The following is a 27,953-nucleotide window of genomic DNA, read 5'->3' as shown; positions in this document are numbered from 1 at the left end:
GGCGTTCATTTGTGGTACGTCCTCTAGGATGACCTTGCCCTGAGAGACGAGTGCCTCCTATCTGTAATAAAAAACAACTTTGCTTACAGAGATCCGTCGTAAGCAAACCCTAACTGCTCAATGGCTTCCTGGTCCATTTCCTCCAGCAGGGACAAGTCTGTCTGTGCCTCCTGTTCACGCATTTCAACATTCACCTCCTCTCTAGCTTCATTCATATTCCCTCTAGCTCCGTGAACTTCCACGTCGACATCGTGCACTTCAACTTTGGTTACTGCAGCTTTGCCGCTTTCGACTTGCGCTCCGGCAGATGAACCACCAATTCCGAGATCGACGTCGTTGTATCTCTGCATTTTCACTGACCTGCCCCGAGGAGTCTTGGTAGTTGGGATGCCTGTTTCGTCAATTTCACCCTCTTCAACAATAACTTCCAAGCCTTCATTGTTCATCCCTCTCCGGGTTGTAGTCATCTCTAACTTTCCGTTTTCCATTTCAAGCTGGCTTTTGAGGTCATCATCTTTACCAATAATCCCGCCGCTGTCTTCCTCCGTATCGTTTACAGGAAGCAGAAGGTTTTGACAACAGGTAATGGAAAAATATGGATGTCTGATCCACTGCTTCAGGAAGTGGAAAACGGTTGAGAAGTATTCGACTGAAAGTAAGAGATTATTGATTGAGTTAGGAATGTCACAAGGAAAAAAAACATTAAAGAAGAGTTAAACGTCCACTCCCTCCCCCAAAGCCCGAAAACCCTATTTTCCGTGGAAAATTTTTAAGAACAAGTGGTACCATGCGAAGAATATACTTGAAATGTCAGACCAAAGGATTTTGCCTACAGACTAACTTTAAAGTAAATTATTATATAGACACGAGTGTTTTATTTTCCATAATTTCACACGTGAGTTTATCGATGACGTAATTTTGGTAATTTCCCTCTATGATTTTATCGATGTCATTTTGTCTATATAATAAAAAGAACATTACACGGCGGCTTGAAGATATGAATTTTATTTTCTCGTGGCAAAAACAATATTTTATTCACTCGCTGCGCTCGTTCGTAAAATATTGTTTTGCCACTCGAAAATAAAATTCGTATCTTCGCGCCACCGTGTAATATCCTCAGTCTATATATCTTGATATCTCTAGTTCTATACTTGACTCTGGCTGACTGGTAATATGATTCCAGGAGACACTGTATATCAAGAGCCACTTCAGTGTTTGTAGTGGAGCTTTAACAAACAAACAACTAAGAAGATGATACAACAAAATTAAAGCCGGATAAATTACTATGACACTAGTCAGTGAGCATCTTAATCAAAAGGTGTTCTAAGCAATATTACTACTGACGAGTGGTAGTTGGAATCTTACTAATTAGTTGCCCAATCACCAATGTGTTCGCCCCAATCACAGTAATCTTGAACATAAGGGTGTCCAGAAGAGGATCCTCGGCGGGTGGGCGGTTCTCTGCAGGTATCCTGCTCACAGCTCCAATACCCAGATTAACAAATGTAACGGAGAGTGCAGAAACCATCAAGTTATTCTCGAAATAGTCTTGAATAGGAGCGTAGTAAGCAAAGGCCATTCCATAAAGCGCAGCAAGGACGCAAGTCACGCCAACGAAGACTCTGGTTTCACCACCCACCAGAATTAAGCCAGACGTCAGGGCTATCTGAAACCGTTAACGAAGTGCAAACAATTGAAGAAAGAGAGAAACCTTTTTAAAGGTGAAAGGTCTTTCTTTTGTTACAAAATGAAGAAGTGATAGAAAATTAGTAGGAGAATGACATGGTAGTTGTATTCATATAGAGAAAGTTTCATAAGTTGTTAAGCCGTACACAGTAATACTTACGACAAAATAAACTACTGTTTGTTATCAAGGCTAATGAGGCATGGTAAAAGACAGTCTTTGTCGTTATCGTTTTGTTTTGACACAGTATAGTAATATAAGTCGAGACCAAACTGCGACCGTTTGTATCAGGGAAGCGGGGAGTGGAGTAAGGGGAAATTTAAGTATTAGAGGGAGGGGAGGGAAGGGGAGTGAAAATAAATGTTACCTTTCGCGCCATCTCAATCACTTCCCAATACCATGTCTTTGTTTTGTAGTTTTCATAAAGAAAACGCAATCCTGTCACTATTTCCTTATTCTCTTGAGGAGCCAAGTACCTTTCATTTCCCTCTGAACCAAGGAACACCCTTTTTTGTCTCCAAAGAACAATGATACAAAAGGCTGGAAGTGCGAAGATGTAGGCAAGATTCACATATGCCGCTATGAGTCGCACGTGGTACTGTGAACCATGACACTTGATGCCATAGTCAGCCTTCAAGTAATCGTCACAAAGCGTCTGTTCTCGATTAATGCAGAGCCGGCGACAGGCTGGAGGCAGGACATTAGCTGTCTTTGAGCACGTGCTCAAGTACGTCACGAACAGGAAGAAAAACAGGTTTCGGTAAACAAGTTCTTTAGTGTGGGAGATCTTCTTTGTTTTTTCGGCATCGGACAAAGTTTTGTCTAAACGGATCATCAACTTTCGCAACCAGAAAATCGAAGCGAACAGCAACGAAACAGCAGCGTTCAATGCCATGGCTGCATACAAGCTACCAAAGGCGTCCACCTTTTGGGAGATAACAAATTTACCGTATAGTAAGTCATTTCTGATTATCTAACTTTTATCGTTTATTGCAATAACGATATTGCAATCGCGCAATAATCGTACGGTAGAGTTTTAAATGTACTGAAATAAAAGCGCCAATGAATTTTGTTGGGCTTTCGCGTTTTGGCCTATCGTCGTTATCCGCCATTTAATAGGACGTCAACTAGGTCCTCATACTAATAACTGTCAGATGTATAATTTCTCATGCGAATATAGTTATCTTCCGTTCAACCTCTGGCATGGAGGAAAATAAATCATTTTGGGTCTACTGCGCAGTAGTGACCCTGGGAGAAGTTCAGAACTTCTCCATCTTTTTTTCAGGGGCAAGCAGAGGCCTAGAAACCTGGACTACCCCGCCCATCGTTTTGTGGTGATCCCTTACCTTTATCCCTCGAATCAGACAGTGCAATGGTGCCATCTGAAGAAAATTCAACTGCAGTACTTCTGAATACTTGGCAATATCTTCCAAGGCGTCTGGCCATCTGACGAACGAAAAAGCTTCTAAAAGACCATAGGTTACCTGAAGAAAATAAAAAGCATAAATCATCATAAAAACAACCGTATAAAGCTGACGAGGATATTAACAATTTATGGGTTTGGCATGCGCATCATCGGGAAAATCTCTTTTTCCTATAAGTTCGTCGTTTGGCTTCTCGAAGATTTCCCCGCCACAGGCAAAAATAACAACATAAAATAACCAAAAATCTTGTTGAATGAATCTTCACTTTTCTACATTGATATCGAATCGCAATTCAATTTTAATTAGAAGCCATGAGTGCAGTCAATACGACACTCGCTCATTGACAACTTCTTCAAGTAAACAGCTGCCAGGGCGCGGCGGTATGTAGAGGCAGGAGAAACAAGGATGCCAGCTTAGCTTTCCAACGTCAATACGTTCCAGCTTCTCTTAGATGTCAAAGAGATACTATGATGGGAATAAATGGGCGAATGGAAGTAAAAATGAGAGGAGTGGAACTGCATGGAATTATTACATACACTGAGAGCCATTACGACACACGTGGTTATCCCCATATCAGAAGATCTCTCCTCACAGATAACCCACCCGGACTAGTAAAGGTTGGCCACACCATCGGGGTCTACGTCCCCCACTCTTTTTGAACATTGGTGGGGGTTCTCTTACGTCCAACAAGAACCAGATGAGTAAAAGCGCTGTGAGAGAAGACCTACGGTTTTTCGTCCGTATCCGAGAGAAGATTTGGGAGCCTAACCGTTTGAAGATGTCATTATAAAGGCAGCACGTACTTTCTTCTCAGTTATTTAAAGACCTGGGAAAATCAGCCGCAAATGCTCTGTGTTTTCTCAAGAGGGGTGATCGATTCCTTAACGCTAGCATGTCTCACATGCTATCCTATCTTTATGGAAAATGAAAGAATACTTGTCGAGAAACCAGTCTTATGGTCTGCATCATACCTGATAAAATCCAATAATAATTTTCAGTCGGGCGAACACGATGTCAATCAAGGCACGTCTTTTTGTCTTCTTCACATTTTTTCTGCTGTACCAGATTATAATTGCAACGACCAGAAGCACGGCAGCGGCAATCAACGCCAACTGTATTGCGACGGCTGTCTTGGTGGGGCATTTCCTGCAGGCTTGTATCTGTTTGTAGTATCCGTCACTGCAAATCCCACAGACAGGGCCTTCGTAGCCTGGTTCACAAGGGTTGTCTAAGGACGCTACACCTCCAGGGCAAGATCTACACGAGAAAGAATATAAACATCTTTTTTAAAGCACAGTGTTGTACCATGTTTGATTAGTCGTATGTCAAGACCTAATTTCGCCAACATCTGACAAATTAGAAGAAATTAAGTAAGATCGATGAAGTTTGAAACAGTGCGTATCCACTTTAGTTTTTAAGTGACTTTTTGGTTTATTGTCATCCAGAAATTTTGCTTAAGCTTCCATTGCAACGTGACGTAAGGATTTCTCCTCTCCTATTCGGCCTTCACGATTCGAACATATTTTTAAAAAATTACCTGGAAACAAACAAACAAACAAAACAAAATTTTAACTCATTAGTCACTAGTCACAAAAGTCACTAGTTGACCGACTGACCTTTCTCGAGGACACTTGGTAGGTTTCGGCATAGGGTAAGTATAATCAATGAAGTCCTGACCTTGTCCAGGATCATATGCGGGAACAGGGTTGTTAATATTTGAGGTGAAGTTCCTGTACCGTTCTTTGTGCGTGTAATTCTGCCACGCCCACCAGTAGCCTGGTTTCAAATCCAGGTAGTCTCCAGAGCAATCCAAACCTTCGAATTCGTTTCCTTCACATTCAAAACATTTTCCAAAGATATTTGTTCGATAAAATCCATCCAAACAGTTGCAAGCAAAGAGCCCAGCCATGCGTTCGGTGTTTGTACCTAACGAGTGACAAAAACTTACCATAAACAGATATCAGTCGATAAAAGCTAGACTACTACTGTACTATACCTGTCCAGGTAAGAGCGGATGGATCATAATACGTTTCTAGGAAACTTCCCACCTACCCCTCCCCTAAGCCAACATTTTGCCCTAAGTGAGAATTAAGTGTTAATGTTGGCTTAGGGAAGGGGGTAGGAGGGAAGTTTGCCAGACTTATGCGTACATATGCATGGTAATAACATGGAATTTGAATGAACAGTTCTCTCAGTGTGAGTTATAACACGACCTACACTGGAAAAACATAACATACAGCTAAAGAAGTTTGTTTTACGAAATTTCTAAGGAGTGGGAAAGGATTCGTATTGATTTCTGAGAATGATTGTGCAATCTCATCACGAAGTTACCGTAAAATTCCGAAAATAAGCCCTGGGGCTTATATTTTTCAAAGGCCCTTTTTGAAGGGCTTATTTTTAGAGGGGCTTATGTTCGGAGAGGCTTATATACGGAGGAAAATTTGCGTTTCAAAATCGATTGGGCTATCCTTATAGTTGGAAGTAAATTTACCGTTTTTGCTTTGTTTTACTTTGTATTTGAGGGCAATTTTCCAAGTACAAGCCCCCGGGGGGCTTATATTTTGAGGGGCGATTTAACGGCGGGTTTTTTGCGTTACCGGTTTGGGGGGCTTATATTTGGAGGGGCTTATACATGGAGGGGCTTATTTTCGGGATTTTACGGTATTTCCTGATCATGAATAATGGAGTGTTTTGACATGACGTCACAGCGACCGGGCTTATGTAAACGCTTTCCTGAATGTTCCTCTAAATTAGCATAAATGCTGGCCTCGTGAGTGAAAACACTCAAATGAGTGCTTTCAGGGGTGTTTTCATACTTATTTGCATATTTTGTAAAAGCGTTTACGTGCATCACCTTCAAGTGAAAGTACACACGGAAGTAACTTTGGTGATGCCATGTTTTCTGTTTTTCACACTGCTCCTACCATGAATAACAATTGGATGAGTTATTTGACATCGATATATCGAGGCAATGGCGGAAATCCTCAGTTAGCTAATTTTAATTCCGTGCCAAGTCACAATCCACACAATTTTTCTGCTTTTTTCCTGCCGAGTAGCTATCATCACACTATGCCGAGATGTTCTTCCTTGACTGTACCGACTTCTGTTGGCGGCAATAGCTCTTATACTCAGTGTGCTTTATCTCCTTTTGTCAATAATGGGCCTCTATCGACATCCACGGTCTGGGGGCAACCCTGTGTCAGCGAAGACGAACAATGGTCGTGGGAAACCTTTCTCGATTCCCTTCCCGAGACGGTAAACAGAAGAGTGCACGAGCTCGAGCTGCGCCCCGTGAATACTGAAGGATCGCTTGTTGCAAAGGTCATTGAGAAACTCGAAAAACACTCGATCGAGACAGAAGAAGAAAAAATAGAAGCGGTGCAAAGGGCAAGGGAACAACTTCAAATTAAATTCTGCTGGGCCGATTTCGATCAACTTACAAAACTGTGGAAAGAATACGAGAAGGCCAAAAATATCAAGTCTGATCGTGAACACTCAGGATCAACTTGGACTGTTGATATGTTAGCCCGCTACGTGAAATGGGAAGACGTTGAGTTTAGACCGCGGGGTACGAATATCGACGACCTTTTCGACCAAGAATTGTTTCAGAAGATCTCTGGGAGTATTATTATGGCAAAGGCAAGTTGGGACGATCAGTTCACAACGGAAATAGATATAAGAATGGTTATCGACGCCATATTACAAACGCTTTGTATTCATAAATACCGGAATTTGAAATTCAGAACTGAACGAACCCTGAAATGCTATTCACTTCCTACTAGTAGGCCAGACTACATATTGTATTATAATAATGCTGCGGTTGGAGTCATCGAAGTCAAACGACCAGGGAGTTTAATCCAGAAATCCGTGGCCCAGTTAATTCTCCAGCTACTGTCCATCTCTGCCGAGGACCCAAACTGGACTTATTTTGGCCTTTTACATGACAGTTTGTCTTCTGTTTTTATTGCAGTGTCCAAAAAAAAAGTTTTGTTCTTTCAAGAACAGTCTCAGCAGTTAGAGGTGATCAAAGATCCAAAAGATTTCGTCTTGGCACTTTTATGGCATATCAAAGACGCAATTGAAAATAGATTTGGTGAAGAGGTCAGTGAGAGGTTTGAAGACGAAGTTGCCGACGGTTGGCAGCTGTTTTAGTCAATTAACTGTCAATGAAGAATTAATTGTTATCAATGACCCCCCTATTATAATACTCGTAGCTGGTAACATCGGTAACTGTACCAGATGGAAATATTAAAAGGATAATACAGTAAAAACCCGCGACTAAGAACCTGGATTTTAAGAACCTCAGATGAGTGTTAGGCTTAAATTTGCCAGTTAGGCCCTCTCTGAACAAGAACCGGTTTAGCCTAAAGTTTGAAACAGGTTCTTATTTTCTAGAATCTATAAAAAATTCTACAAACTCAGTCAAAAAAGATAACTCAACATTCAGGATCCCTCTTTGGAGAAACATGTGTGCCTTATCACTCCTGCAATTGTAATTATTGTAGTGCAGGTTTTAACAAAGGAATGAGCTGAACTGACCACTAAATACTCTTTGCTACAATGCATTTTTTTCTTCAGAAAATAAGAACCTATTTACATTTGTGCTGATTACCATTTAAGTAAAAGCCTGTTTAGGCTAACTCGGGAATGCACTCCCTATCCTGCAATAAGAGACATTTTTAGTGGCAAAAACGTATGCAACAGATCTATTAATTCAAGTGACCAGCACTTTTCTTCTTAAACATAACTATAAGAAATCAGGGGCACCCAAAGCCAATTTTCGGGAAAATGTCTGTTCGGAAGACGATTTGAGATCTAGAATTTTTGGAACATTTGCTGTAAAATTTCTTGCTTGCCTGCCTCTCCTAGGATTTTCGAACATCTAAAAAAAGGTATAATTGCTCATTTTTAACCGATTTCTACCCTAAGAAGGTCGCCTAGAATTTTCTGGAGCCTTTTTCCTGTCTGAAATTTTCGAAAAGGTAAATTTTGATCCCTATAATTTTCTGATCTCTAGACTTTCAGCTAGGAAATCTGAACAGATGAAAAAGTTTTTAGGGGATAAAAATTTTCCTATATCTACCGTTTAAATACCAAAATACGTTCAACAATGCTATGTTTAAGTGGTTTTGAACAATATTCTCGTTGGGTACCCCTGAGAAAGTTCTTAAACTAGCGTTGTGAAGTATTTTCTAGGTTGTTATGAGGATATTTGTCATGTGGTATTTATTTAGTTCATTTTATGTTTGCACTTAAAGTTTCACTTGTGCTTAGAGTCTCATTATGATTAGGTTTGTAGATCAAGGTTACTCTGCATTTGTGTCAACAAGTTTTGCGCGTTATTATATTTTTTAGGGTTTATCAACATAAGTGTCATTTATCTGAAAGTTTAATGAAATGTGTGTGTCAGACCTTGAAGTGCACGTTTGGGATTATAGCTTACCTTGATTGTTATTTGGTGGTTCTTCTTTACATTAGAGTTCCTGTTTTGGTTTAAGGTAGAGCTTCGTGGGTACGTTTAGTTGTCAAGCTATCATTGGCTTTTTACCCCTTAATACAGGTTTGTTTATTCTACTTTGGTTATGGACAAGAAATTCGTTAAAGTCCGTAGCAAATGCGTTTCCTTTCAATAGAAGACAAAAAAAATACACTTTGGCGGTTCTTTGTCAGCTGCAAAATGTTACCTGTATAAAGCTTGGCCCGGGAACTATCAGATATTTCTCCTACCAGGAATGTGGCATGCATTTACGCAGATACGTCTATGCATACAGCCGAAATCTGGAAAAATATATAGGTTTTTTTTAATTTCCGGAAAGCATTTTTATCATTAAATCGGGATAAATATTTCACATTATATTGGTGTTTTGTGTTAGGTTTTCCTTTATGATAGACCTTAACTTGGTTGAGACTTTTGATCAAGCCAACTCCAACTCTATCCCGGAATATATATGTCACGGGCTCTGATAACTTTGTTCTCTTATCCTGTGTCAACATACACAGCTGAGCTTAGCTTCAGCGGTATGAAAAGACTGCAAATTCCTTTACGAAGGACCATGACAGGTGAGAGATTGAGCTCTTTTGCAATTCTGCATATGAGCACAGGGACGTATTGATATTGATGGCATTATAACAGAGTTTGCCTGTCATAAGGGTATACATCTCGCCCTTTGCTTGAACCTCCTTTATGGCATCACTGTTTTACCCTTTTTTGCCCTAAACACTGTACCTTACCAATAACACTAGAGATGGGTAAAATAAACAACTAATTACTGCGTTTTCCTTCGTCATTATTTCGTGAGAATGTCCTGCAGAAAAAGCAGGAGATGGCATTTCCGAGACCCTAAATTTAAAAATTTTCTGGGGTAGCATGCCCTGGCTCCCCAAGGTTTGGGGCGTCTTGGGCGGGCTAACTTTTCTTGTCTTGAGTGCATCTTCGAAATCTCACGTTGTGGTGCTGACTACTGGTATCTTATAGCCTATGAAATCAATGCCCAAGGATGGAAGAAGAGTCTTGGTCTAGAAGGGGCTGTAGGCGGGGGGTGCATTTTAAAAACTGTTATTGTCAAGGGGGGTACAATTTTCATATGTAATTATTTTGTGGGGGTAAATTTTTGATACACCATACTTTTCTGAAAACCCCCGCCCCCCTCTGGGATGTAATAAACGATCGGTCCCTTGCGCTCAAAACCACATTGCACTAATTTGCTGCGCCGAATGTTATCTTCGCCATTTTAGTTTTTAAATCTTAAAAGTCGTCAGAAATTAGAGAGCCCCCACTACACCCTTCTGCTCTTCCTGTCTATGCTCCATTTGTAGAAAATAATGCTCTTTGGTAATAAGTGCATATCGCAAACTTTGATCAATAAAGATACTCTGTTTATGTCCCCAGTTAGCTTATCTACCTAAAGTATCTGACAATGACAATAAAGTTTATTGTTATTATTGGTCAACGTTAATTTCTTAGTAAGGCCAGGTTGTGTTTTGTTAACAACCATATATAAAACTTGTTTGATACTCCATTTGAAATACAACAGTACAAAAAAGTCGCTACGCTCGGAATAATTTTTTTTATTTGTCTTGTTTATTTATCTATCTTACCAAGAGCCATAATAGTAATATTATGGCTCTTGATCTTATATATTTATCTTATGAGTTAATTTATTTATTATTTTCCACCATCCGCCATTTGTCGTCCGTCGTCCGCTTCCCCGTTTTACAGACTCCCAACAGAAAAACCTTTAAGATCTCCTTTAATCTCGCAAGAAGTTAAATATGACTGTGCTGACTGTTTTATTTTTAGTTAATAAAAGATTCTAAAAAATTGGCTTACTAAAAGAAGCATGCAACGGAGGTAATTTTGGTTGGCTGATTCGACAAATGTCAATCAATCAAAAAAGTGGGCGACAGAGGTTTTGCAGAGGGTTTGTATCAGGCTTCCTTTTCGTTTCGCCTTGCCTGCCGGAATGTTATTTCCAAAGCCAAGGACCGCGGGGCATTTTTTAAAGTGCGGGGGCCGGTGACTACCTCTTTTGAAGAGTGGGGGGGGGGGGGGGGGGGGCGGGGGAGGGCAAGGGGCAAATTTGGCTGTTCTCTCTTTGTGGCTGTTTAGAACTGTCTGACAGTACTAAACCTTTCTTGGTTCATTGTTGAACGGACTCATGTTTATAAATTTCACGCCGCTGAAAAGTATCTTTCTCCCGCTGAGCCTGATTGCACATGCGGGATCCACAGTAAAAGTTTGCAGATCATGATATTACACTGTAGGTTCCTGTAACCCCTTCATTTTGTCTAGTATGTCATTGAAATGCGTCGGCAACGTCATCAGCCGATATAATTCGTTTTAAGAAACCGTAGTTCCGTGGAGTAGTCTTCAGATTTAATCGAGAACCTCGGATATGCTACTGCCTTGCTGGTTTGAAAACGCAGAAGTCTACGACCAAGTGCAGTTTTGTAAAGACAGGCGTTTTGAAGCTTACTACGCATCAGCTCTAGGATCGAAACGGACCAATGATAAATTTAGATGCTGGAAGATTCTTCTTCCAACAAAGATACTATTTATATGAACGTTATCCTGTGTATATTACAGTGAAAATACTATATAACAAAGTCCTCGGTCTAACAAACTAAATTTAACTCCAGAAATAGTAAAATATACTGAGGCAATATGAAAAAAAAAAACCTTGATATAAGTTAACGAACCTCGTTATAAGGAAGATATTTTGCTAGTCCCTTGGCCCCTCGTTATATCGAGGTTACACTGTACTTAATTTTATTCCGAGCGTAGCGACTTTATAATCTTGTCGCGCGCGAAGCGCGCGCGCAGTCTGCTAACCGCGCGTGGTCTTAGCCAGCTGCCAAATTCGAGGCTTCATAAATAAATAAATAAATCTTTCTTTCTCTGAATATATGCTTGGTATCCGCCAATGACGTCATCGAGCATTTTGCGTTTCCAGGCAACCTAGACTTCGCCATCGATGACCAAGTCATCGTCTGTGAACCAAAGTTTACCGTCGGTGAATCACGAACAATTTCCCATGCAAATGACACACAAGCACAACAAGTGGCTCCAAATCCTCGCCCAGGAAGATTTTCCACCGAAACTCTGGAGCGAGAACGCCGACTTCAAATTCAGCGTGAACAACGAAGGAGTCAAGGCGAAGACGTCAACAAGAAACCGCGGAGCAGAAGGAACATCGCTTAGCACAGCGAAGGCAACACCGACAACAAGAGACAGAGGAACAGGAGATTGGAATCAGAGGCATTATGATCGTTCACTGTCGAAAACCCATCCCCGCCGATATATGTAGATCAAAGTCTGCAAAGTTTCAGCTCTGTATTACGGCCCGAACTACAATAATTTTCAGGCGAACTGCGCCGGGTCAGATTTGTTCATTGTTTTTGTCTTTTTCTAACTCCGTGCGCCGAAATAATGCTAAATCTCCTTTCCAATACACTGTTAACAATAACACCACATAATACGCAAAAAAGAAGAAGAAGAAAAGAAAGGACAACGTATGGACCGTTAAGACGATATTCGCGGTAGGTCACCCATCCAGTTCTTAATTAACCCCGACCCCGTTACCAAACCGAGTTTCGCGAGGCTTATTGCGAGATACGTATTTCTAGTTTATATAAATATCAGTTGAGACATCTCTGGATTGTTGGAGAGAAGATAGCCAAACGTATTATGATTGATCACTTGTAAGTAAGCCTTCGCTCCGCTAATGCTTGGTATATTTTTACTGGGTGACATTTATCAAACGATTATTAATTAAAACACCTTGGACTCCAAAAAAGAAATAAAGGAAGAATGACAAAAGAAAGGGAGGATATATATCATGTGATAGAAAAAAAACCTCAGCTGGGTCAAAATAGATTGATTGTATGATTTACTTTTGCGCCATAAAAGTAACTTTTGAACTTAAAAGTACATTGTGATAGCTTTCATGACTAGCAGAGGTTGGTTGTATAAGTTGCAAGGGTTATAGCTTAAGCAACCAAGAAGGCGATCCTGATCATTTCAACTCTCAATCTGTTATAAATGTTGGCGAATTTTCCAGAAAACGAATTCTCAGAGACCGCATCTAAGTTTAGAATAAAAAATATATATATGTCATACTGTGTTTACGTCCTCAATAAAACTTCCTACCACGACATTTCTTGTGGTATGTCTGCAGCAACAGAATAAAAAATGTGATTCACCTGCAGAGTTGTTGTTTTGTGCATTCTTAACTATTACCTTTTTTTGACGATCTCGTTGCCTGCCCTCGCTATCGTGGTGGCTTTATCTCCCTACTATTCTCATAAAACCGTTATTGTTTATACGTTGATATACTTACCTCGTGGACATGCTCTGCAATGCTTATATCTTGTACCTGGTTGTTTTTCTAATGAAACAAACGCTCCTATTGGACATCTTTCGCACTGTTGCGCTACATAGCTGACACTGTCAGACAAAAAGCCCCCTACAGACAAGAAAAACATTACTGATCACTGCCGATTACAGTATTTGCAAACGCCTTTATTTTTTAAGATGCATAAACAGGAAGTCCCAAATTTACGAGTTCATTTTAATTTGTACTTTTGGTTGAGATCTTTCAAAACACTAGCGAAAATTCCGGAAGCAGAGATAACTTCAATCAATCAATCAATCAATAAACTTTATTTACCCTCGAATTTACAGTGTAGCACTCAAGTGCTAATATCTTCGAGCCAACTACATTAATAAATAATTATAATAAAAAGTTAATTCTATATAGCAAAAAAGATAACTAACTACCTAGACAACTAACTTGCAAATTATCATGATGTAGAAAGGTTTGCAGTTCCTGCCCTTTTAAGTAAATTATTGTTCCCAGTAGATATCAGTCGTCGAAAAGAAGTAAAATCAGAAATAGTGCGGTAATGGTCAGGGAGAGAATTCCAAGATGTTGCTGCCGAGTAACTAAAGGAATTGATACCATAAGAAGTGGTCGATGGTTTGGGCAAACAGAGCATATTATGTCCTCTTAAAAAATAGGTGCTAGAGCGTAAACGAAACATATCTTTTAAATATCTTGGATAATCAGAAAAATGAAGACATTTAAAAATAGTGAGAATCATGTTTTGTAAACGCTTGTCCTTAAGGTTTGCAGTTCCTGCCTTTTTAAGTAAATTATTGTACTCAGAGTTAAAATCCTTGAAAATAAATCGAAGAATACGTTTGTTTAAAAGGTCCAGTTTATCAGAATCTTGTTTACTAGAGAAATGCCACACCATAGAACAATAATAAAAGTGAGGAAGTATAAATGCCTTATAAAGACGGAGCATGGTTTCAGTAGACATCAGTTTGCCAAACCTTGACATAACGCTAAACTGATTGTTTACCTTTTTACATATAGAGGACACATGTTGCTTAAACGTAAGATCTTTATCAATTGTAACGCCGAAAAGTTCCACTGAGTCATTTACTGAGAAATTAAACTGATGGTCAGTTTTTCCTAGTATCATCCCTTGGTGTTTGCTGGGATTTGCTATCATTCCATTGATCTCGTACCAGGCATTTGCTGAGCTAACCTCACGCGAGATACGCCTTTCCAAAGATACCGGATCCGTATCGGCGGTGTAGAGTTGACCATCATCTGCATACATATTTAATTGTACAGTTTTGATTTGTAGGAATAAATCATTTATGAAAATATTAAAAAACTTACAGTGGGAAAGTTTCTTTAGCGCGGTTGTCGACATATTCAATACTATGATCAACTTGTCCGCCCACATGCCCCTTTTTGGGAGAAGAAGGGGTGACTTTTGCAACCAGTAAGATATGACTTATCCCCTTAGAAGCACGATAACATTAACACTCTTACCTGGGGGGCATTCCACACATCCTAGAGTTCCCATAGAATAGGTTCCCTCGGGACATGGTAGCATCGTAAAATGTTGCGTCAAGTCCGTTTTATTTTGAGCGGTGAATGTGAATCCCAGCTCCAGGAATGTGGAAACAAAGGATAAATCTGCTCTTTCGTAATTCTTTGCCGTGATTTCAATCGCCTTGGTCTCATTGTAGGTAGGATTTCTGAAGAAGGAAAAAAAACACTTTTCATGTCGTACGCTGTCGATCATCCTATCACGCCGGAGCGTACGTCCCTCTTGTAAATGTAAAATGTACTACAGAATACCGAGACACCCATCCAAAAGTGAGTACAAGTAGAATCAGGGTTAAGGGCTCCTAGTAGCATTAATAAAACACACAGAAACATCATTCTCGAAAGTACATTTACCAGGATTTCAAAACGCCTTCTCCGGAAGTGCCAAGAATCCCCTGGAATTACCTTTGCTTTGATGCTACCGAAAAGATAATTCTCGAGAATTCTCTTTAACTCCATTTTTAATGTAAACACTCTAAATTGAAAAACCTTCTTACTTTTAATTTTTTACCAACACTTTCAGAGAAACGCAACTCTAACAGCTGGCGACTTACTTGTGGAACCGAAATGTAAACCCACTTTGTGCATGACTTCTTTTCTTTATATTTTAGAAAGAAAATCGCTTCTTTGGGCGTTATATATATATACTGACAGGTATATGGTGATGCGGTCCTTGTTGGTGTCCTTCGTAAAGTATCTCAGTGTACCCACTAACTCGTCGTTCAGCGTCCTAAAAGGAACACAGATCATAAAGTCAACCGTACTTGTCTCTAGAGCCCCCTCGGGATTCAAAATGACGACAAGAGAAAAGTTATCCCATGATGTAAGGGAATCCGAGACAGTCTGGTATTCTGGATTCCACACCGTGGATTTCAGGATTCCGGGTCCTGGATTTCAGTCTCTGTTCTCGTTGAACTTGGATTCTGGATTCCATTAGTTAGAGGGGTTTCCGGATTCCTTGAGCTGTGTTCCTTATTCCAAAACCCAGCATTCCTGATTTTACAAGCAAAGATTTTCTCGGATTCCTTTACATGGAGCGGAAAGTACCTAAAATTACTTGCGCACGACTCATGACTTCAAGTCATCTTGGCGGGTTGTTCCAGAAGCCGGCTTCTTTTTTGCTTTCTTGTTGATTGTTACGACCGTGCGTTTAGATTATTTTATTGACAATAAATTCTAGGAGTTTGAGGCATGGACGTCGTACTCTTAAGTGCCTTTAAGAGTGAAGTATTTAATGGTCTTGAAATTTATGCAATAAAATCCTATTTAGAGCAGCCTGAATGAAATATGGCTTCCGGGGTTCCACAAAGAAGAAAACCAGAAGGTTCGAGAGAAAGGGCATTGAAGCCTAAAATTACATTCTACACGTTTGAATGAACTTCTTTTAGAAAAGACAGGCTTACTGCTGAGCCCTATACCCTTAAAACGATAGGAAAGATTTTACATGGTGTATAATACAAAAAAAGACGATACTTTACAGTTCAGAATTATGATCACGAAGATCATGGAAAGAGTACAGATTCAGCTCTGGGACCAAGGTCCTTATCATGTATCTGCCAAAAAAGGAATTAGAAATAAATTGTTGTTGTTTGTTGTCGTTGTCGTAGAATAAGTCATCATTCAGCGAATTGAACGCTAATGGTGTTAGAACAACTGTAGACTTAACATTATGTAAGAGAACTCCTGCCGATCTAAGCGCAAGGCCCTATCGACGAGATTTGAAGTTGCTTTTTTCAGAAACCAACGCATTGACAGAGCCCAATAATTTGAAGATTTTTTTTAATCTAGGTGAAACTTTCATACAATCGAAAAAAGAGTCAAGGATTTTTTTGAGGTTTTAGCCTTTCGTACAACCTTATACTGAGTTTGTCGAGTTTATACACTGAGTTTATACACCTTCAATTGAACTGACGACATGCTTTTGTGCCATACTGTTCGCAAAAATGGCGGGAAATCTTGACTTCGTGCCCAGGGACATATCTTTAACTACTATGGCAGCGGCATATTGGAAAACGAGAAGACCCTGGGGACGAGGTTAAGGGAATCTAACTTACACTTTCATGCCACCCTCAGGGCTTTCATTAACGTTGCCAAATCCAAAGGCCTTCTCCTCAACTCTGTCAATTATATTGTCCGTGAACATTCTTAGAAGAAAAAGGCAAGAGAATATCTTTAGCAAATCGGTGATAATCAAAGAACTATTACAACTTGTGCTAAGACTCTTGCCTGGTCACTGTACGGCGTTTTCCCAGGTCTACTCGGTCAATTCACTTCGGTGACGTATCCGCGGTGAACGGGCGGGAAACACTCGCTTCTTCGCTCGGACCACGTAACCCGAAACGAATTGGCCGCGCGAAATAATGAGGCCTAGGGACTAAGTAACTAAGACTCAACTTCTATGGGTAGCCATGCAAATCGCAGTTAATTTTGACAGTTTGAAACAAAGAAAATCAGGCATACAGAGGGGCGGAGGGTAAGGAACGAGTCTCCCATATGCAGACTTAAGTCCATGGAAAATCTCACTCAAGTTATTTTTTAATAGCAAAATGATCGGGATTTTACATTTCAAAGTTGATATAAGGTATTTGCTCACCCACTCAGACAGTAAATTTTGACATGACGAATTGAGTAAAACTTTCCGATTTATGAAAAAAAAAAAACGCAACACAACTACCCCCTACGCCTTCTTCTTGCTCTCGATCATTGGTTGTCCAAGGAAAACAGTCGTGATATAAGATCATGGATTTTTGTTTTGCTAGTGACTGCTTTTTATCAGTTGTTAAAAATGATGTCTTCTATTTTATTTTAAAACACTTTCGTATGTTGTGAAATAAAAACTTCCATAATGGAAACAGTTTCTTATTAATCACAAATATACTACCATGATTAGGATATCTCCAAGTACATATCGGGTATAACCAAACGAAAAGTGAAAACACACCGTATATACGTTGTTACTCACAGTATCTCGATTTTCCTGTGATAGAAGAAAGCTTGCTCAGGAATGACATTTATACTGTTGTTATTCAGTAACCTGAGCGTAAAGATCGATAGACAAATACATTTTAGCTCTTTAGTCAGTGTGCAAGACATAATACATCACACTGCGTGAAATTATATCACTCTTGTGATAGTTAATCCTTTTTGTATTTCAATGTCACAGACAAAAAAATACCTTTTTAAGATCATCAGACCTGAGCTAAAGAATCAATAAAATATTTGGGCCTTTCTCTGAGATGAAATTAATAATACTTACAGGTATTTTAAGTTGAGCGCGTGACCAAATGTTTCGTTGTTGAAGGCAGGTATCTGATTGTTCTGCAAAAACCTGTGACGAGTAAAAGTCGTGTTTTTAAGATTTCATAACAGCAAAGATGTCAAGATTTAATAAGCTTCCCGGTTATTTTAATTAAAATACAGAAACTGTAACTCTCGTTTTGTCTTCCCCACATCCTTTAGAGAATATCTACAATTTAAAGAAAACATAAGTGCGGCTATTTAGAATTAAAGGATTAACAATTCGCTGTATCGCTGTTTATCAAGCTGACAACATGATGATTCTAACTTTTGAGTCTGCGATGAATTCGTCCGATCAGTACTAACAAGCACTTCTCTTGTGCTTCTCGCATATGATCAGTAGTAGTAGTTTTTGTCTACTCCCCTAATAGTGATGGAAACGAGTTTATATAGCAGGATATGGAATGCACGCGTTCTACACACAAGGCCGGCTTTGTAAAGTTAATTGTAGAGCGGTTTTCATTTGAGTGTCGAAAAGTAATTGGTTTTGCACTTTCTACACGATGCGATTGGCTTAAAAGATTCGCGCTACCTTTTCATCCAATCAGAAGTAAAACCAAAGCCAATTGTGACGCGCTCGCATGCATTTTCCCGCGCTTTGCGTTAGCCACATGTAATTACTTCGAGTTTTGATTGGTTCAATGTATTGTCTGTGTCCTATGTGATTGGCCAGAGTAATTACTTTGGTTTTGGTTTTACGACACTCAAACGAAAACCACTCCATTAACTATTTCTAACTGAGAAAATATCAATGCAAAGTTAAACTAATTATAAAATAAGGGAGCTCTGCCCACGAAAAGCTTTTATGATTACATGAAAAATGGTTTGGAACACATGTATTTTTTTCATCCTCGGATCAGTTAAAAGGCTTTTATTGAATCACGGGATCAAATTTTATCTTTTGATTATGATTTCAATGGTTAACAGCCCTTTTTTCAAGATAAATAGACAAATTTTTAAATATAGCTAAAAGCTTTTTATCAAACACGCACGGCCACAAGATAGGAATTTAATTGTCGTAACACTTATTAGACTTTTGACAGTACTTACAAATACTGCAACTTTTTTACGCAGCAAAATAATCCATTGGTCAAGTTTCGAATTCTGTTGCTGGACAAATCCCTGTAAATATGCAGCAAGTATGATGTGAAGTTTATCCGAACAAGTAAATGATCGTGTCCGGTACAGGCAACAGTACATGCATGAAATAACTTAGCAACCTGTGTGAACACGAACATTATTTCTGCTTCTAAAGGCATCGGAATTAATCTCTGTGCCAGTTATTCACGGTGGATTAATTGGTGCAAGAATTTATACATGTAAATCCATAGCATATGTTTTTTTCTCTTTTCTTGTCTAGCAATACATTTTTACTAACCGCTTCATCATTTACTTATGGGAAACGAACCAAGATGGTATTCTCCAACATCGCAACAGTAGATCTGGGGAGGTTTGGGATGATCTAGATAACATTAAAAAATGGCTGGCAGGTGGGGGTTTGAAGACCAGAAATTAGCTCCCCGAAGCCGAGGTGCCGAGAAACCTACTGGAGAGCGTCTCCCCCCTCCCCCCTCCCCTTTACGAGAGTGTGCCCCTTCAGTTCAAGGTCCACCACTTGCATGATTGGCTCACCCTACCCTGAAGACATACACCTGAGAACCTTAGAAACAAACGCCTTATATTCAATCCCTTGGGATAATTCATACTTTCCTCCTCGTCTCTCACTCATGATCACTTTTTGGCATTGCCTTATTAGTGTATGTCCCGGAAAAAATCCCGTTTAAGGTAAATCCGTAGCATGAGACATTTGGACCCTGTTCAGTAGCATGAATTCGGGTTTCTTACTGCATTTCATATGGAGAAAATATACAGAGAGAACGAGTTGTGTTGTCTCTTGTATTAAATTCAGTGTTGACTCAACTTACAGATATTGCAGCTCTGTAAGGTTCGTGAATATGGTGTCGGGAAGAAGTTCAAGCTTGTTGAAAGACAGTGACCTGGAAATAAGTAATAGCTCACGTTGATTGTTCCCCGAAAGCCCTTAATTAATGAAACGCGAAGGCAGATTCTGATATATGAATCATCAAGGATTCATGTCCCTGTAAATGGAATACTCTCTGAATAGAATCCCATAGATTTGTTTTCTTCAAATAAAACAATCCAGGAAGATGGTGAATTCAGTGGTCTTTCTATTTCGAGGCAGATAGAGGAACTCTTTGAAAATTTGCTAAGCAGCTAACTTTAAACAGATTACCGCCTAAAATATTAGGCGTATTATACATTGGTTATTATTATATTCTTTTTCCAGGAATACTCCGATTTGAGTTGTAAACTAACTGTCTAAAGATTCATTTGCACCACCTTCACCGGCATTCTCAAACTCGTTCGGTACCCCATCGTTGTAATGCTTGTCATCAAGAGAAGACCATCCGCTCTTTTTGTCATGCCTTCCATACAAAAATCTCTTTGAATCTTTTTTTCTATTCAAACTTACAGGTAATCTAAATGGCCAAGACTGGAAAAGATGTCGGCATCAAGAGTCGCAATGTTATTTGAACTCAAATTTCTGCAGACGAAAAACACCACAGTATTAGTTTTCCTATCCTAACTTTTATCAAATAAAGTCTGAAAAAAATAAGAGGGGAACAATAGAAATATCGACCCAGTAATGACGGTGATCTCAGCAAGGACACGCCTACAAAGTAGAAACCTTCAGTTTAGTGCATGTGACCAGTTTTCTCTGGTATGAGGAAGGAAGCCACCTCCTTTGACGAGTTCGTGAATAGAGGAATGACGTAGATTACGAGACCGATAGAAAGTCGACCCTGGAAATAAACGACTTCTTGATTTTTGAAAGACATACTGGCGTCCCATTTTACACCTTAAGTACAGAGAATTCCAAAACTCAGAGCAAAAATTAAGAAAACGAAATTTCGTCTGAATCACTCAGACTTCATCAGCGTTGTGTGACAGAAAGTAACGTTACGAACCCCCAAGAGAGGATTGTAAATTGCTGGTAGGTCCAGTCCCTCATCGCTATTCAGGGAGGGTTTCCTTTGTTAATAGCAATGGCTTCCTTGACTCTGCGCTTAATGGTGTTGTTTTCGTCAGATAGTACTTTTACATTGTGTGGCTTGATGTTGTGACTCGTTGCTTGGCAATGCTCGAAAACGGCAGAGGTATCACGGACTTTGTGTTCTTTGATCCAGGTGCTAATGGGACCAGGCGATCTCGCCACTGTAATTTTCTTCATTATACACTATACTGGAAAATACTCACCAAAAAGCTATGTCGTAAATTTTCGTACTAAATGTCCACGCCTGAGCAGGTGAAAAACCTTTTTGTAACGTTTTTACACCTTTCTTCTGTTTATTTATTAATTTGTTGAACTTACAGGCTAGACAATTGTGTTAAGTTCGAAAGCAGCCCTGGTGGTAAAACTGAGATGGCGTTTGAAGATAAATCTCTGCGTGGACAAAAAAGGGCATATTCAGTCAAATGCAGGACGTATCAAAAGAAACCATATTTAAAAATTACATTTCACCGCATGTCGAGTGTAAGCGTTTCGGTTAGAGTAAATTCTTTAGAAATAAACAAGCCTGAGAAAACGAAGACATTTCTTGACGCCACTTCCGGTCTCCCCGCGAAACCAGTGACGTTTGAGGAACGACTGCAAAGATTCCAACCTGATGACGTGTACTTCTGATTGGTCGTGCCGCGCGGGGGAAATAGGCCATTTACACTAAGAGGTCATGTGACATCATTTTTATGAAAATGTAAGTTGTATGATTTTGCCTTCAAAAAACGGTTATTGGGTCATATCTTAAACAAAATAATGGTGATTTAGTTTTTCAAACCCGCACCATTTTCTTAAAATGAGTACGTTCGTAGCTGGTCACTTGACCAAAATGTGATTTTTTTAAAACTATGAATTACCTCTTTCTGAGCAGAAATTTTGCACTTAAAATTCAAGGACATTGTTGAAAAATGATGGCGGGTAGCGTTTACAGCACATCTGAGCGTAACTATGAAACGTTTAACAAGATACAAGCAAAAAGTAGTTTTGGCCGCCATTTTGGAGGGCAAGAGTATGCCCTCCAACATAGACTACGAGTAGTCTCTCTTTTTTCTTGGTCCGTCGAGCAAATCGCCCGAGACACCCCTCTACCTCCAACATGGCGGCCAATACAAATCATACTAGTAGTTTGGAAAAATCAACGTGCCATAGAATATCTCCCCTAAATATGATTCCTCTCAAATTTCCGTTGTAAGATAGATTTTTATGCGCTCTGTCAATTTTTGTCATCAACAGGATTCCAAGTCATCTTTAAAGGAAGCATTGGTCACGGGACCTCTTAGCGCAAGTGGCCTTTTTGCTTCAACAACCAGCAATCAGACAAACTACCCAGATCTGGATAGTGACCTCTCATCATTATGGAATTACTACAATCGTTTCTCAGACGTCTGTCAAGGACAAACCAGTTGGGACGTCACTGTTTCTCCCCAGTTTTGTAAAGAGCTAACTAAAAGCATAGTTTAACTTACAGTTGTACTAAATCTTTCAGGCTGGAGAATAATTGGGCAGATAGGGTTTGGATGTTGTTTGATGCCAAAAAACTGCGGAAAAGTGAAAATGATATGGCAACTTTCAACTGGAGACAGAGTTGATTAAATAAGCTGGAGGGTTGTTTCAAGTATTGGAAATTTATTTAGCCTGAAGCCTTGTCCAAAATTAAGTTATTGATATTAGTTATAAAACAAATAAAATTAACATTAAAAAATCCATTTTGCTTGTAAATTATAAGTCCCAAATTCAACATGCCCCATATACAAACAGAGAAAAATAAGTGGACTAAGTGCAAAACCGTTCACGCGAAAATTAATTTCATTTTCATGAGAATAATACTCGTTTTCATATCAATGGCTTCGCATTTAGCCTCGCTTTGAAACAGACGCTTGGGGAAACAAAATACAGGCAATTCAATAGACAATTCACGATACCCGCCATCTTGGCACGCGCTTAAGGACTGATGGAATAAAAGCGATGTCACGTGGTTTAATTCTCAGCGGACAAACAAGTGATTAAATTTGCCAATGTAAGAAATCGCGGTCGAGTTTGTTTGTTCTAAACAACAGAAAATGAAGAACTTTTTAACTTAAAGACGATAATGGCAAATTAGGGGTAAAAGTGATCATTGTTACTTTTCTAGATGCAGCAGCAACCGTAGATGTCCTGACAGCAAGTCATAATGACGTAAACTTGTCGAAACTAGAACCGTAGATTTTGCATGACTACTAAATCGTCCTTGACTTTTATAAAAATAAACAAACTCGACCGCGATTTAACTACTCGTATTGACAAATTTTGTCACTTGTTTGCCCCCTGAAATACCACGTGACATTACTTTTATCCCATCAACCCTAAAGCGCTTGCAAAGATGGCAGGTATCGAGAATACCATTATCTAGAGACAGCAGTCAGCGGATCCTTTTAGAAATAGATGATCAGTCATGTAGTCAGAAAAGAGATTTTCAACTCAACTGTATTCAAGTGGTATTCCCATTTCTATATAATGGCATTCCAATCGTGGAAGAGACACAATACGGTTCGGGACGGCGCGGACGACAACGACAACGTCAAAAAACAATTGGTTTTATGAGCAACAGCTCTGCACGTGTATCACGCTTTTTATTCCATTTATTTCACGTCCACCGCACGACTTCGATTCGAAACCTCCTAATGCGACAAAGGCGGTGAACAACGACGACGAATTTTCCTTTCTTTTTTTGAAGCTGGATAAAGTCCTTAAAAATTCAACTCCGCGATAAAGCGCCTACATTTAGCCTGTCCCAGGCAATCAGAAAGTGGAGCGCAGGCGAAAAATTGACGTGGAAAAAACCGAGCGGAGACTAGAGAGGGAAAAATAATATTTGGACAAATTAAATTGAGTGGGTCCACGTATAGTCTGCTACACATCCGTTTTTAGTGTCGTCACACAACGCTCCTCCCCACAAACGGGGAGGGGAGGAGCGTTACGTGACGACACTAAAAACGGCTGTGTAGCAGACTATGTGGGGAGGAGCGTTGCGTGACGACACTAAAAACGGCTGTGTAGCAGACTATGTGGGGAGGAGCGTTGCGTGACGACACTAAAAACGGCTGTGTAGCAGACTATGTGGGGAGGAGCGTTGCGTGACGACACTAAAAACGGCTGTGTAGCAGACTAGTCCACGTAAGACGCCATAAAGTTTGAAAGGCGCAAATTCATTTTGTTAACGACTTTTTCACTACTGTCGTCGTCGTTGTTGCTTAACCTAGCTTATAACAGGAGCATGAGGACAGTGCCAATGTATGTAAGTGCAGGGTAAATATAATACTCACAGGTAACGCACGTTGGAAAGACTAGCAAACATGTCAGCTGGCAGATTTTTTAAGTAGCTTGCATACAGGTACCTGAAATAGAACGGGTATGGTTGAAATTAAAACACACTATAAAAAATATCTTGGCATAAAGCACTGGCCAGAGTCGTGAAACTTTGCAGGAGGTTGAATAGTTTTCAGAAATTAAAATGTCCTGACCTTATCTATCCTATTATAGCTGGTTACCATAACAACCGTTGTAATCACACCTTGTTAAAATGTTTTTGAATGATAAGCAAACAGCCACCAAAGATTGAGACAAAGTGTGGACAAATTTAGGAAAACTGCCCACCCACCCCTCCCCTAAGGAAAAGTTAACACTTACTTTTCGCTTAAGGTAAAATGTTGGCTATGGGGAGGGGTAGGTCACCAAATTTGTTGGTTGTACGGTATCCCCATATCCTCCCTCTCCATTTTTGTTCAAATTTGTAGACTCACAGAACTTCCGCAAGAGTAGAAGCGCAGTTGATGTCTGCTGGTGAGCGAACATTTGAACAGGAAAGAGTGTTTCCCCAGTGAGAATACCACTGCCCTTCTGCCTGAGAGCAAAAAGGGCAAGCTGCAATAAAAATACAACCAGTCATTGGCCTTACTTCAGTTAACTCTATATTGCCTGACATGGTACCCCCATAAGCCCAACACCGGTCTATTGGCTCTGTGTTGGCCTAACATTTGCCCCACATTGACTATTAATAAACAGAATCATGCAAGGGGGAAAACAAACGAGCGAATTGCAATGGCAATAGAATTTAGTAAGCAAAGTTATAGGATTTAGAGTAGTTACGAGGTGCCTTCCAGGCTCTCTTAAACTTATGGTTCGCAAAGAAATTTTAGAATCAAGTCCCCCTTTAATAATTGGCCAGTTCAATAAATTATGCCCTATACTACCTCACTGTGTTCATCATATTATACTCAATCCAATACTTACTCGTAAAACTCACTCGTACTTCTTTGCTGTCGGTTCCTGCCTGGCTTGTAGCCTTACAAGTGTATTTCCCCTCCATATTCAGCTCAGCACGAGGGACACCAGTTGAATTATCCAGCACCTGACTACCCCACATTAGGGAGGTGTGTATGGGAGGGGTCCCTGTTGCTTTACACCACAATCTGTAGCCGGGTAATGCTACCACTTCAGAAGCTGGTAACTCTACTTTTGGAAAAGCTGTTGAAAAAACACATAGTATCTTTCATGATATAAACAGCTTTTGGTGAAGCTGTTGAAATAACAAGTCATTATATACCTTTCATATACAGGCATTTGTAGTGAGGCACTGTGAGCGATGAAATACGTTATCAGCTTCATCGACAACACCGCCTCAGGGGCGAACTCTCTTGCTGAAGTAATCAAAGACTGACTAGCAATTGACTGGAGTAAATTTTGCCTCCAAAGGGCGAATTTTATTAAGATCTTCGAGAATAGTGCAAACAAATTGGTATACCATGTTTAGCAAAAAGGTCGCGATCGGGGAAAAAGCACCGCCTAATAGGACGATATAGGTCCACAACTAGAGACTAATTTACAGGCTGGCGGCAGGGGAGGTGATAGAGACAGCTGTGAAAATACAGTGAGAGATATTGGCATGGTGTGCAATCAAAAGTGGCGAACAGTAAGGAACGATATCAACTAGAAAGCCCTAGATTCTGACTGGCTAGAAACGAGATGCGCTTATTATCTGCCGACCACCTTTCCCCCTTTTAATAATCACCAAAACGTTTACTGTTATCTCACCGCTTGAAGATAATCCTTCATTTAAGATGGCAGTGAAGAGAGCTAAAAATATCTTGACAGTGTTTAAGTGTATTTTCTTCATGGTGTCGTCAGACTAAAATGAATAATCTTTTCTGTGGAAAGAAAAAATGCAGTGATGATTATTTTTATTTTGCATTTAAAAAGAAAATACCCAACTCAACTTTGTTTCAACTACTCTAAAAGAATTTTGTGCTTAATAACGACGAACGCTGGCTTTATCACTATTGGTCCGCGATGTTTACAAAGTGATGAGAAAATGGCTAAACACGAGTACTTTCTAAAGCCTCCAATTTCATTACAACGTTTATCCTAAAAATGAAGAGCAAATACTGAAAACAAATAGCGAAATGTTAAAAACTGCTGAAATGGTTTCGTATGAATGACATCATAGTATTAATTTTCATTTACACACTTACAAGTTATCTAGACCCGCTTTCTTGACAACTGACTCTACGAGCGCAGGTGATTCGCCTCATGCTAATTATGTGGCAAGTGATCGAGGTGGTATTAAGCCATTCCCCAGCTTTTCCATCCATATATCTCCCCTTTGGTGCTTATGAATTAAAACGCTGTTATATATCTTACCGCGGGTTGGACATATACATGGCAGACCAATCAGAGACCGTTTATACCGATAATTTCGAATCGAAATCCCACGGACACTTTGTAATTTCAAAATATGTCATTCTAGCTCTATACAGAGCAGGTGCACGAATGTTGTCAAAACGATGCAATGCTTTATCATTAACATTTTACCGACGTAGGAGTCGTAGAGTAATGATGGTATTAGTTGAGGCCCCCATTAATTAAATTTCTTCATCAACATCCCACCACAACATCGATCAGCACTGGCCACATCCCATAGCGATACCTGAAGCAAGGTGAGTATTTAAAAGTCCTGTTGAGACTTGAATGCAATTTAAATATCATCAACGACAGATACTTCTTTTAAAATGCTTTTTTACAAAAAAAAAAAACTGACAAAAACAGTTTTTCTCAGTTAAATTAAATAGAAAATGATAAGAATAAATTTTTTTTCCAAAGAGGAATAACGTTTTTTTTTGTCCAGAAAGCAAAAACAGTGACTTGTTTAGTTCACAGTTGAAACAAAATTCCCGAGTGAACTTTGTTCTCTTAAGTTGCCCCACTGAGACGATAAAAATTTCCTTCAGTCTTCTGTTTAGATAAATGTAAATCAAACTTTATCATTTCAGAAAACTAATTAAGAGGAGTGATTTATACATTTTGACTTTATATGACTCTTGAAATCCATTCTTGTTAAGTTTATCAGTCTTTTAAATTTGTTCCAATCGGTTCAAAGAAGATTAAGACAAAAACAAAGTCACAAAACCTCAATAATATGAAAAAAGTTAATTTGCTTCTTCGGTGGTCCACCTCAATTTTACCTTCGTTTCAAATTACCTATCTCCTTTTTCTAATTATCTTCCTTTTGTATGGGACATTTGGCAAAATATCTTACAAAGGCAAGGAAAAGTTCGAGGATATGAAAGCACGCAAAAACTGCTGTTAGAATTGTTGGCTACATTGCCTGTAGGTTATTTTAGATGTGTGTGTGGATTTTATCGTCTTCTATAAAGTGTTTAAAGAACTTTAAAGAAATAAAGCGGAACCCTACTTAGTATAAGCCGTGCAGATGTTCATTTCTCTTTAAACTTTGAAAACTGTCTTCAGTGCACTCTCGAACAGGTTAATATTTTATAACGACCATCACTCGACAAAAAATATTTTAGTTATCTCACTATCTCAGCAATGAAACCTTTTCAAATCTGTGAGCTGGTTTTCTGAAGCTTATGACCTTTGCATGACACAGGTGTAGACAGTATTGATCGCAGATTTGCTTTTAAAACTAGTTTGCTTTGAGATATATTGTTATGTAATTTTACACTGTTAGATGTGATTTTACTAAGGAAAAAAAGGGAGCGGGAAATTTCGGCACTGCTACAAACCTT

The 27,953-nt window shown here is 39.4% G+C and overlaps 3 protein-coding genes across 4 annotated transcripts in view; 1 reads left to right on the top strand and 2 right to left on the bottom strand.

The window, feature by feature from the left end:
• Positions 1 to 33: 33 nt before the first annotated feature.
• Positions 34 to 26,044, bottom strand: LOC140945463 (uncharacterized). Its single transcript, XM_073394484.1, has 20 exons — positions 25,963 to 26,044; positions 25,162 to 25,395; positions 24,672 to 24,792; positions 24,195 to 24,266; positions 20,308 to 20,379; positions 19,739 to 19,810; positions 18,864 to 18,935; positions 17,773 to 17,844; positions 17,479 to 17,550; positions 16,571 to 16,660; positions 15,995 to 16,069; positions 15,169 to 15,246; positions 14,457 to 14,665; positions 12,948 to 13,073; positions 4,725 to 5,034; positions 4,080 to 4,365; positions 3,031 to 3,168; positions 2,052 to 2,609; positions 1,366 to 1,666; positions 34 to 649 (listed from the first exon to the last, which is right to left on the bottom strand). The coding sequence occupies exons 1-20, from the start codon at positions 26,042 to 26,044 to the stop codon at positions 84 to 86; spliced, it is 3,606 nt and encodes a 1,201-aa protein (XP_073250585.1). The 3' UTR covers positions 34 to 83.
• Positions 5,118 to 27,953, bottom strand: part of LOC140946119 (vacuolar protein sorting-associated protein 11 homolog) — a 90,237-nt gene continuing 67,401 nt past the window's right edge. For both annotated transcript variants that reach the window (XM_073395196.1, XM_073395197.1), the window contains one exon: positions 5,118 to 5,128. The gene's annotated coding sequence lies outside the window, so the exon portion shown is untranslated. The remainder of the gene's footprint in view (positions 5,129 to 27,953) is intronic.
• Positions 6,178 to 7,882, top strand: LOC140946666 (uncharacterized). The gene has a single exon (XM_073395775.1). It carries the CDS (start codon positions 6,178 to 6,180, stop codon positions 7,258 to 7,260), a length of 1,083 nt encoding a protein of 360 aa, XP_073251876.1. The 3' UTR covers positions 7,261 to 7,882.

This window comes from Porites lutea, chromosome 8, assembly GCF_958299795.1.
Source record: "Porites lutea chromosome 8, jaPorLute2.1, whole genome shotgun sequence".
Taxonomy (NCBI): Eukaryota; Metazoa; Cnidaria; class Anthozoa; order Scleractinia; family Poritidae; genus Porites; species Porites lutea.
Note: the sequence above shows the minus strand (reverse complement) of the source record. Positions and strands in the feature narration are given on the sequence as shown.